This window comes from Pipistrellus kuhlii, unplaced genomic scaffold (genome assembly GCF_014108245.1).
Source record: "Pipistrellus kuhlii isolate mPipKuh1 unplaced genomic scaffold, mPipKuh1.p scaffold_m20_p_12, whole genome shotgun sequence".
In the NCBI taxonomy this organism is placed as follows: domain Eukaryota; kingdom Metazoa; phylum Chordata; class Mammalia; order Chiroptera; family Vespertilionidae; genus Pipistrellus; species Pipistrellus kuhlii.
In genome coordinates, this window is record NW_023425427.1 from 18746823 (window position 1) to 18758891 (window position 12069).

At 50.5% G+C, this 12069-nt stretch overlaps 1 protein-coding gene across 4 annotated transcripts in view; it reads left to right on the plus strand.

The window, feature by feature from the left end:
- B4GALT1 (beta-1,4-galactosyltransferase 1) overlaps nucleotides 1-12069 on the plus strand; it is a 49314-nt gene that overhangs the window by 16705 nt on the left and 20540 nt on the right. For all 4 annotated transcript variants that reach the window (XM_045580060.1, XM_045580061.1, XM_045580059.1 and 1 more), the window contains exon 2: nucleotides 9203-9438. In XM_045580060.1, the coding sequence (XP_045436016.1) occupies nucleotides 9203-9438 (236 nt within the window). The remainder of the gene's footprint in view (nucleotides 1-9202; nucleotides 9439-12069) is intronic.

The following is a 12069-nucleotide window of genomic DNA, read 5'->3' on the forward strand; positions in this document are numbered from 1 at the left end:
GAAGCTGCTGTTTTACATATACCGTATTCATTTTTAAAAATATATTTTTATTGATTTCAGAGAGGAAGGGAGAGGGAGAGAGATAGAAGCATCAACGATGAGAGAGAATCATTAATCAGCTGCCTCCTGCATTGTCCCCTCCTGGGGATCGAGCCCGAAACCCAGGCATATGCCCTGACGGGGAATCGAACCGTGACCTCCTGGTTCATAGGTTGAAGCTCAACCCCTGAGCCACGCTGGCCAGGCTATATTCATTTTATAGTTTTATTTTTTAGATGAGCATATAGTAACAATTTTTTTTTTTGGTGTATAGGTCTTTGTAACACGGGTATATATTTGTATGGCCACCACCTCAATCAGGATACAGAACTTCTCTATCACTGCCATAACCCCCCATAGAGTCCCATTCTTTGCCAGCCCTTCCCCCTGGCAACTCCTGATCTGTTCTCCAGTACTGTCTTGTCTTTTTGAGAATGGCATATAAACAGGTCCTACAGTATATGTACATACATGTATTTCTTTTAATATATTTTATTGATTTTGTACAGAGAGGAAGGGAGAGAGATAGTTAGAAACATCGATGAGAGAGAGTCATCAATCAGCTGCCTCTTGCACACCCCCTACTAGGGATATGCCCGCAACCAAGGTACATGCTCTTGACCGGAATCGAACCCGGGACCTTTCAGTCTCCAAGCCGACTCTCTATCCATTGAGCCAAACCGGTCTCGGCTGTACATGTATTTTTAACTTATGTAAAAAGTACTCTTTTGTAGCCCATTCTGATTCTAATTTATCTTACCCAGCTGTTTAAAAAAAAATTTTTTTTTTTAAGAAAGTGAGGAAAGGAGGAAGAGGGAACCGTCGTCATTGTGAAAGAGCATGCTCAGTTGCCTCTCTTACACACCCCAACCGATTGAACCCGTGACCGACCTTCTGGTGCACAAAACGATGTTCCAACCAACTGAGTCACCAGGTTCCTCTTGCTCGGGCCCTCGTTCTTTTTAATAGAGAACGGTCTTTACAAACCAAGAACTGGGCTCCAGATGCACACCCTTGTTTTTGAGGTCCATTCACATCGCTGTGTGTGGCCCAGTGTCCATGGTGTTCACCCCGAGTTTCTTTCTCGCTTCCTCCGTGACAGACTCCTACACTAACTCACAAATACTGCTGTAGGAACAGCCACCCAGCCAGGGCGAGCAGAGGCACAGGGATTTGAACCCTGGCCTGTGACCTTTTCCTACCCTGCTGCTTCCGTGGAGATGGCATGTGCTTCCTATAGAACTGTGTGTTAAATTTCTACATCTTCTAACCAATAAGCTAAGAAAGTGCAGATCGAAGTATGCTCCCCCAGCATCCCGAGGAGGGGAAAGTAATCAGAAGAGGAACGGAGGTAAACATGGCTTCTGCCATCCTGGGCCTGGAGTTCTCAAGTGGCAGGCCCTGGGCTCCCTGTTGGTGACTGTCTCCAGGCCGAGCGTGGAGGCCTCAGAGGAGGCGGGATGCAGGGGCTGCCTCAGTATGGAGGCGAAATTCTTTTTTTTAAATTTAATATTGATTTTTACAGAGAAGAAGAGAGAGAGATAGAGAGTCAGAAACGTCGACGAGAGAGAAACATCTATCAGCTGCCTCCTGCACACTCCCTGCTGGAGATGTGCCCGCAACCAATGTATTTACATGCCCTTGACCGGAATCGAACCTGGGACCTTTCAGTCCACAGGCCGACGCTCTATCCACTGAGCCAAACCGGTTTCGGCTGGAGGGGAAATTCTTAAAATAAAAAATACGAGATTGTTGCCCAGCCAGCATGGCTCAGTGGTTGAGTGTCGACCTGTGAACCAGGAGGTCACAGTTCAAATCCAGGTCAGGGCACATGCCTGGGTTGTGAGCTCCATCCCCAGTGTGGAGTGTATAGGAAGGAGCCGATCAGTGGTTCTCTCTCATCATTGGTGTTTCTGTCCTCTCTCCTTCTGCCTTCCTCTCTGAAATCAATAAAAATATTTTTTTTAAAATACCAGTCTGTTATTCTAATCCTTCCTGAGAAGTTCAGATCACTCCTCCCAGAAGTGCTCTCGCTCTAAGAGGAGCGGGTGCAGCAAGGCCTTCCCGGCTCACGGAGCTTCCCGGCACTGGGCTCCTGAGCCTTTCCTGGTAGTGATAAGAGGGCAGGCACGCAGTTTCCACAGATTACAGCAGAGAGGTGGAGGGAGGGAGAAAGGCTGGGTGAGGAGGAAATCTATTTTTGGGCCAGGACCAAGCAAAGCAGAAATTCCTCCTGGGACAATTTTCCCCAGTGGACAAACACTGGGAGGCCTGCTTACTGGGCTTTGAAAGCCTGCAATCTTCAACACTGTTTCTTGACCTCAGGGCCTTGTGTCTGTCTCTGTGGTTGCACTTCCGGTGAAAACCTTTTTGCGGGGAGGCAGAAGAGGGTAAAGGGATAAATGACGATGGAAAGAGACTTGACTTTAGATGGTAAACACATAACACAGTGTAAAGATAATGTATGATAGCCGAGAACGATTTGGCTCAATGGATAGAGCATCAGCTTGGGGACAGAAGGGTCCCGAGTTCGATTCCGGTCAAGGGCATGTACCTTGGTTGTGGGCATATCCCCAGTAGGGATGTGCAAGAGGCAGCTGACTGATGATTCTCTCTCATCGATGTTTCTAACTCTCTATCTCTCTCCCTTCCTCTCTGTACAAAAATCAATAAAAAATATATTTTAAAGAGTAAAAAAAAAAGAAGATAATGTATTATAGTATTGTACACTTGAAATATATATATATTATATATATATATATATATATATACACCCTCTCCCCTGCCAGCCCCAGTCGGCCCTGATTGAGACTGGACAAGATGGCCCCGATCGCCAGCCAGGCTGAGGGACCCCACCCGTGCATGAATTCCTGTACTGGGCCTTTAGTATAATAATATTAACCAATGTCACTCCAATAAAAATTTTAAAAAGAAAGCCTTTTTGGGTCACCCCAGGACAGAAGTGTACTGTCACGCCCCCAGTTCTGGGATCTCCAGAGGCTTCTCAGCATTCTCTCCTTGATTCTTCTGCTTTAGAAGTCAGGAATCGTGACCTTGTGTGTTCAGAAATGTGCTTGAGGAGGGTTAGGTCAGTGATGTCAACTAAGATTCACTTTCGTGCCACCTGGGATCGGTTGGTAGCTCCTGGAGCCCTAGGTTGAGAAGGATTCTGAGACAGATTCCCCATGGGCACAGTGTAGGGTGGGCAGAGGGGCATGGGCACCTCGATTTGCTGTCCACTGTAGATGCGTCCACGAACACGAGAACTCTAAAGGATTAATGAGGGGAAGATAAGGGTGGCTTTTGTTGTTGTTGGGGCTGGGGGTGGGGGGAATCCAAGAATGTTCTTGAGGAAATCTGTCAATCTCTGGCCTTTAGTTTCAAACTCTCATGTGTAACATGGGGCTGAAACATAATTCTCAAAGTCCTTCCAGCCCTGGTCTGCCAGGATTCTTCCATGTTCTAGCTCAAAGAGGGTCCAGACCCTTGAAAGTGATGGACCCTGACCATGGCTTGGCTCCCTTAGGTTGGGCCTTGATACCATTGGTGACAGGATCCTGGACTGAGTGACCACAAAAGGTTTTTCTGATGATCTCACAATCCACACCAAGACTTTGAATTTGGGGATTATTTTCTTAAGGAACAAGTGGTATTTAGTGAAGTGCCTGTTTGATGTGGCAGTGTGAGGTTTAGCTAAGGAAATGAAACATTTTCATTAGGCTGTCCACTGTCACAAAGTTTTGAATTATAGGCCTAGAACTTGCAGGAAACTTATTTTAACACTAGAGGCCTAGTGTACGAAATTTGTGCACTGGGGTGCAGGGATCCCTCAGCCCAGCCTGCACCTTCTCGCAGTCTGGGACTCCTCCCTTCTTACTGCCCTCCTGCTTGCTGCTCCTTTCCAGTTTGTCTTGCTGCTCCTTAGCACTGCCGCCACTGCCACTGTGCTCGCCAGCAGTGAGCCCTGCTTCTGGCTGAGCAGTGCTACCCCTTTGGGAGTGTGCTGACCACCAGGCAGAAGCACCTGCGTTGAGCATCTGCCCCCTGGTGGTCAGCGTGCATCATAGTGACCGGTTGTTCCACCATTCCGTCGATTTGCATATTAGGCTTTTATTATATAGGATTGAGGGTGGGGTGTGTGCCCATCAATCACAGATCAGGTGCTATTCCTGGAACCAGAGGCGTCTTAAAAACACAGAACAGGGGAGTGTTTTTGCCCTTGGTTGCCTTGGTTGTACATGTGTATTAGGACCATCTAGGTTCTCAAACATTAAAGGCAAGAAGGTCCCCTGCTCTGTTAGCTCTGCTTCTTAACTTGGAGTTGAACTTGTGCTGTGTGGATAAACACATGTTTGTGCATGCTGCGCTGCCAGTGACTGTCCCAAGTATACCAGTAAAAAGGAATGGCATGACATACAACCCCTGCCCTCACAGAGGAGAGGGGACAGGCAGGGTGCCCTCATCCTGCAGGGCTCAGTGCTGTGTTAAGGGTATTTTGGGCATCTGGAGCGGGGACTGATTGGCCTAAGGACCTTGAGGAACTCTGGTGGTTTAGCAAATGTGAAAGGGAGGCCAGGAGTCTACGCTGGGTTGACGCTAGATTAGCAGGGCTTGCTGGGCCGAGCAAGGGAGCAGTGGAATTTGTCTGAGTTGAGCTCACACATTGAAGTTATTGAGTGACTTACACGCAAGGCCATGACCTGGACTCCCAACTGAGAAGCCCACGTGGCAGGGCTTTAGCTGGGGGAGCCGAGGACAGGCTCACATCTGCTCATCTGCTTACGTAACCCTGCTTCCCAGCTCCCAGAGCCAAGAAAACACACAAGCCAGCCCAGCGGGGCCGAGGGCCTGTGGTAGCACACGCCGTGCGCCTCACAGCAAGGGAGCCTTGGCTTAGCATGAGCACTGTCACGAAGCTTCAGCCCCTGGTTTCTTCCCCTCGCCTCTTCCTGAGGCCTCCGGCCGTGGCTCTGAGACCTGGCCCCAGGTCCGCAAGGTTCTGGGCAGGGCTGGTCACTGCCCTCCTGGAGTCTGAGCTCTGTGAATTTCCTCACCGGGACAGAAGCCAGGGGTGCAGCAGAGGACTGCCCCTGTGGGTGGCAGGAGATGTGCCGGACACTCCTGGGGGCCTCCTGGCTGGTACTGGACCCAAGGCCCGGGGCTGCCACTGACGGCCAAGTGCTGTCCACTCTCAGGTGAGATCTGCAGGGTTCTCAGAGCTGTGGAGGCTTCACAGAGAGAAGGTGGGGGAAGAATTGCCAGATTGGGCAGGCAAGGCAGGGTCTGGGCGTTAGTGTGTCTTCCATGTGTTGGAGACATGCTGGGGGTTGTGAGAAGGGGGCATAGAGGAGTGGGGGAGTGAGAAGAGGCGGTTCAGTGTTAAAGCTCTACATGAGCCCTTGGAGGAGCCAGTGGGGGTGGAGGTTTTCTGGATCAGGCTGAGTTGTGGTCCTTGCAATTTACGAAGGGGAAACCAGAGTGCAGACGCTGCTTGCCCAAAGATAAATTATCCAGCAAGTCACTGATGGAGCTAAACCAGGGCCCAGGCATCCTCTCTCCTCTCCAGGAAACCTCAGGACCCCCTTTCTGGAACTCCTGAAGGGGCAAAACTAGGACCAGCCTGCAGGTGTCTGCTTCAGGAGGCTGGGCAGGCCCAGTGTGGATTCCTGTTTTCTGGGCTGGTTTCTGAAAGAATGCGCAAGTTGGTAGGGCGACAGTCCAGTTGCCTCTGGGGTTCCGGGAAAGGGGGTTATGTTTAGAAGCATCTTGAGAAGCGAAGGTATGGCAGGCTGGGGTGTTGCAGATGTTGCGGGGCCCTCTGAAGTGAGAAGAGCCCAGTGACAGATCTTTTTCGTGTTTTTCACAAGGGCAGTGTGCAGCAGGGCCTCCCAGAAGACTGCCCGGGGCCGGGCAGCGAGGCCTGCTGGACCCCGTTGGGAAGGGCTGCCTCTGTGACCTGTGAGTTTAGGAGACGCTGAGGACCCTCCTTACCTTACAAGCCCAAGACTTGTGAAGGTGGGAAGTTCCTCTTTCCATTGCCCAACTTGCCCAGACAGAGTCACCTAGCTGGTTTGGCTCAGTGGATAGAGCATTGGCCTGCAGACTGAAGGGTCCCAGGTTCATTTCCTGGTTAGGGACATGTACCTGGGTTGTGGGAGGCAACCAGTCGAGGTGTCTCTGTCACATCAGTCAGTGTGTGTCTGTCTGTCTCTCTCTCCCCCTCCCCTCCTCCTTCCATTCTCTCTAAAAAGCAATGGAAAAGTATCCTCGGGTGAGGATTAGCAACAACAAAAACAGGGCAGAATCGCCTAGGCTCCTCGTTAATTATCCACCCCGGTCCTTCCCGAGGACTGCCCAGCTCAGGCTCTCCAGGGACGGGCCTGAGAGTCCATGTTGTTTACACATTGCCTCAGGTGATTCTGATGATAGGTTTGGGAAAAACTGGTCCAGGCATCCCCTTACTTAGTCCTAGAGCCATGGTCAGCAAACTCATTCGTCAACAGAGCCAAATATCAGCAGTACAATGATTGAAATTTCTTTTGAGAGCCACATTTAAAAAATATATATTTTATTAAATTTTTTTTTTTACAGAGAGGAAGAGAGAGGGATAGAGAGTTAGGAACATCGATGAGAGAGAAACATCCATCAGCTGCCTCCTGCACATCCCTACTGGGGATGTGCCTGCAACCAAGGTACATGCCCTTGACCGGAACCGAACCTGGGACCTTTCAGTTCGCAGGCTGACGCTCTATCCACTGAGCCAAACCGGTTTTGGCTAGAGAGCCACATTTTTTAAACTTAAATTTCTTCTATAGTCACTTCTTCAAAATAGACTCGCCCGGGCCAAGGTATTTTGTGGAAGAGCCACAGTCAAGGAACCAAAGAGCCGCATGTGGCTCGTGCGGTTTGCCAACCATGGTCCTAGAGTATAAAGCCAATACTCACCTGAGGGCACCCTAGGTTATGGAAGCTGGTCAGCCAGCAGCCCAGGGAGGGGCGGATCTGTGAGGCCCCTGCCCCTCCGGAGAGGGAGGTGCACGGCCCAGGAGGCAACAGGGCTTTGGCACCCAGGGGATCTGCTGTCTGAGCTCTGGTAACGAGGAAAGGAAAAGAACCAGGCAAGACCGGGACTCTGCTCTTAAGATTCTGGCCTGTCTCTCCATGCCACGTTTGCCATCAGAGGAAGAAGAGAAGGGCATTTCTGGCAAAGAGGAAAGTGCAGTCATAGGCCTGGTTTATAAGAATGGGGAGGGAGGCAGAGCTGAGACTGAAGGGCCTTGCTGCCAAGCTAAGAGGTTTGGCCTTGCCTTGTCCGAGGCGACACGGCCTTAGAGCCACGGGAGGTTTTTAGGGGGAAGGTAACGATCAGAGCTGTGTCTCAGGAAAACGAATGGGAACGGGTCCCGGGTCCGGTGGTGCTGGAGCTGGGTCAGCACTGGAGGGAGGGACCGGGAGGGGTGTACCGGAGGTGCAGGGGAGGGGAGAGGGAGAGGAGATGGCGAGTTCGCACCTGTGGACAGGCAGGAGGAGCAAGAGTCACAGCTGCCTTTTTCCCCCCCGCTGTCTCCTTCCGGGAGGGTGAGTGATCTCTGGGGACAGGGTGCTCCGAGAGCCACATGCTATTGACAAACAAGGTGACAGAGTGTGCTCACTGCTTCTCACTGGCGTGTTTCAGGTGCACTTGCTCTGAGTTTGTGGTCAGCGTTCTCACCTCTGCTCCTTTGTGCTTATGACGAGCGTGCTTCACAGGGGAAGCTGGCTCCACTGGAGCAGTGGCCAGCAAACCCCAGCTCGTGAGCCGCGGTTTGCCGCTCTATTGACTAATGAGTTTGCCAACCACTGCACTAGAGTGTCCGTTCTCAAACTGCGTCCCCTGATAAGATGGTTCTGTGGCCCGGTGAATTGGGGAGATGGTGAGTTGAATAAAGTGAAGCAGGTTTTATGATTGCACAGCTTCTCAGAGCCTTTGGTGTACGTCCTGACTTCCCAGAAGCAGGAGTTAGTAGGCAGGGTTCCTGCCCTCATTTGACCAGGGGAATGTGTTCTTCTGTTAAGCATCCTGCTAGGATGAGTGTTTCTTGGAACCCTCTTTGAGAAAGTTTGTCCTACAGAGAATACTGGGGGCCTGGGTTCAAGTCACAACTCAGTCCCCAATTCCCTGAGTGTCCCTGGGCCATTCACCTTTCTCCTGCCCTCACCATCTGTTCCGCATGAGGGACAGTCCCCTGCAGCCCTCTCGTAGCGCCACCTGTTTCTGTTTAGGAGATAAGAGCTTCCGTGTCTGTATCTGGGTCTCGGCCTTGGCCTTTCCCTCTGCTTCTAACTTGCCACTAATTAAAAACCCACCATCCATCCATATCTCATCCGTTTTTCATCTAAGCCAAAGCGCTCTCCTACTAACTAATTTCTCTCATCTGGAGCCACGTTCTTCTAGGCCAGAACCTTTGCGGTCGTCCCTGACCGGATTCCCTCCCTTCTTCATCCGCCTCTTACCTCTCCTAAGCGTTCTTCTTTGATGTTCTTCCCTACCGCTTTCTTCTCCCCTTGCCCCCTCAGCCTCCTCTGGGGTCTCATTTCCTCCAGGCCTTCCCGTTTCATCTGTGCATCAACCCCTGAGACATGGGCTACGCGTGCCACTCCCTGCTACCTTCTGCTTTCCTCACCACTGACCTCTCCACACACACACACACACACACACACACACACACGCGTTTCCTCAGCTAGGCTAAGTTCAGAGAGAACCTGTCCAAAGCCACACGAGCGGGGAGGTGGCAGGGCTGTGTCTCAACCTGAGGATTTCTGAGAAAGTGCTTCCTCCTCCATGCTTTCTGATCCTTGCAGCCGCCTGCCAGGAAGTCAGAGCAGAAATGGCCCCATTTCCACTTCACAGTTGAGAAACGCGGAGCCTGAAGGGGGTGTGGCCTGCATAGGCGAGTGCTCCGCGGGGTGACCCGCCATCCAGGTTTTGCCCTGCACAACGAGTGTCCTGGGATGGTTGGTCACCCTTGTGCCGGACATGGTCCCTAGCGCCGGGCACGAAGGCCTTTTCCATGGCCGCACTGCCTCTCTGGAAGAGCTGTGTCCTGCGGCCTGGCCGCCTGGCACCCCCTGGGACGCAGCGAGTCCCACAGCCTGCTAACCTCTCCCTCCTCCGCCCCTGCAGTCGGCCCCATGCAGATCGAGTTCAGCATACCTGTGGACTTGGCGCTTGTGGCGAAACAGAACCCCGACGTGAAGGAGGGTGGTCGCTACGCCCCCAAGGACTGCGTCTCTCCCCACAAGGTGGCCATCATCATCCCCTTCCGCAACCGGCAGGAACACCTCAGGTACTGGCTGCATTACCTGCACCCGATCCTGCAGCGTCAGCAGCTGGACTACGGCATCTACGTTATCAATCAGGTGAGGTCCGGGAAGGGGGAGCCAGGGAGGAAGTGTGTGTGTGTGTACACTGCAAATATGAGAGTGAAGAGATGCGCCAGTAAAGGAAGTAGTTTCCCTCATGTCTGAATTTTATAACCCTATCACTACCACCCTTTTTATTTTAATTAGTGTAAATAGGCTAAACGCCATACAGCGAGCGTGCTTGCTTGTTGCTGTAATTCTTTAGGCAAGGGAAATGGGCGGATGCTTTGTTTGTGTGTTTTGTTTTCTTTGGAAGCACCCTTCCAACAAAACGGAGAGAAAAATAACAACTCTTATTCTCTCCAAATAAAGCAATGACTGTTTTCTGTCTCTGGGTAGCTGGGTGTTTTCCTTTTTTTAAAAATATAGAAATACCCATTTGGAGTCAGACTTTTAGTTAACGTCAGATTTATCCGGTTTTACTGCTGTTTCTGAGGTGCCCACAGGAGACAGTGCTCTTCGTTCAGGCCTGAGTGCCAGGCCCCAGCAAAAGTTTGGGGAAGTTTTATTTGTGGGCCCCTGAAGGTCATGTGGCCTGAACTGAGTCTGAGAGAAGGGAGCTTCTCTCTGTGTCTCTGATCCATGTGTGTACCGGGTTAAAGAAGCTGTTGACGGCATGTCGGCCTTCAGCACCATGCCCTGGAGAAATCTGATTGATCTGTGAGGCAGTATTGTTATTGTGTTTTTTGTGTGTGTGTGTGTTTTTTTTTTTAATATTTTTATTGATTTCAGAAAGGGAGAGAAAGAGATAGAAACATTAATGATGAGAGCAAATCATGGACCGCTGCCTCCTCCACACCCCTCACTGGGGAGTGAGCCCAGAACCTGGGCATGTGCCCTGACTGAGAATCGAACTGTGACTTCCTGGTTCATAGGTCGACGCTCAGCCACTGAGCCACATAAGAACACAGACTGAGCAAGAACACAGACATGTAAAGGAAGAAGGAAGGATAGAAATATAGTTTATTTTGAATACTTACATTCACCTCTTTAGACTATAACCTTCTAGGTGCAATAACACATCTAACTTATCTGTATACCAAATTTCACTGACATGCATCTGAAGAGACAGAGTGTGCCTATTTCTAAAAGGCTGAATGTCCATTTCAAGATAAATTCCAAATCTGCTTGAGTTAGTAAGGTTGTTGGTAGTTGACAGCTTCTATCGAAGTTGAGGATCTTTGCGTGGCTCCCCTTGGACCAGAAGGGAAGCTGAAAACAGCAGTGTGTCCATCAAGCCTTTCGGAAGCCCCCTGTGCATAGTCCTGCACCAGTTGCTGCAGAGAGATTCTGAAGACGTGTGAGGCCCCCGGTCTACCTGTCCCAGTTCTTCCATTCCCCCTTCTGGCAAGTGGGCCCTTCCAGAAAACAATCCGTTAACAATCCCAAATAGCACGTGAATGAATGGTGGCTCCCAAATGCTCTGGAAGCTCCGGAAGAGGAGCAATGGCCTGGGAGAACCAGGATAAAAACTGGGTTCTAAAGGCTGGAGGGAGACATGGTCATCTTTCGTGGGGCCAGAGAATGGGGACTTTAAGGGAGAAAGCAGCCTTGCGTGTTCCTGGAGAGCGAGATGACCATTGGGTAGGAAGGCAGCAGAGGTTCCAGGGCCCCATGTTGGAGCTGAGTCTGCCAGACAGGAAAGAGCAGATATCTGCTTTTCAAGGGAACTGAAGCTCAAGATTGGGAGAACAGATTGTGGGCAAACTCCTCGGGGCTCTTTGAGTTTCTTGGCCAAGTGAGGCACGGACCAGGGCCCTGAGAAAAATCTATCAGTGAGATAGCTGTGGGTCCGTTACCTTGGAAGAATGTTGGAGAATATAAGAGAGAGCAAGTAAATGACAGGCCACTTCAATCCAACAAGCGTTTGTTTAAGAAACAAATGTGAGAGGAACATCAATCAGCTGCCTCCTGCACCCATCCCTACCGGGGATTGAACCCTCAACCTGGGTATATGCCCTGACCGGGAATCGAACCAGCAACCTTTTCAGTGCACAGGAAGATGCTCAACACACTGAGCCACACTGACCAGAGAAGCCTCTACATCTTTTCCTTCTCTTTCAAGGGTTAATATTCCTCTCTGTCTCCCTCTCCCTCTCCCTAATTGTTTTCTTCTGCTCCAATTCCACCCTGGTTATTTCTTTGGAAAAATATAATCTGATTTTGAGATAACCAAGTCTAAGGAGAAACTTAATTTTGCCCTATCTTTCTAGTAGAAAGAAAGAGACAGACAGACAGACAGATAGACATAGAATAGACATCTTTGGTTGCCTCCCATATGCACCCTAACTGGGAATCTAACCTGCAACCTTTTGGTGTACTGGATGACACTACAAAGAACGGAACCACACCAGTCAGGGAGAAACCTAAGCTTTTTGAAAGAAAGAGGCCAAGGAGAAACACTGCATCGTGCCTCCTCTCCCAACTTCTTGTGTTCTCTGCTTTGTAGCTGTTTCAGAGGCAGAAAGGGGGTTCAGAAGGGCGATTGTAGCATCAGGCTTCAATCTTCATTGAGCAAACAGGCATCATTTGAGCCTCTCAGTGACTTCCTGGCTCAGACGCCCCATTGTCATTTTGACCGTTTATCCCCAACCCCAATTAAGATTAGAGAGAAAGAAAAAATTCAGA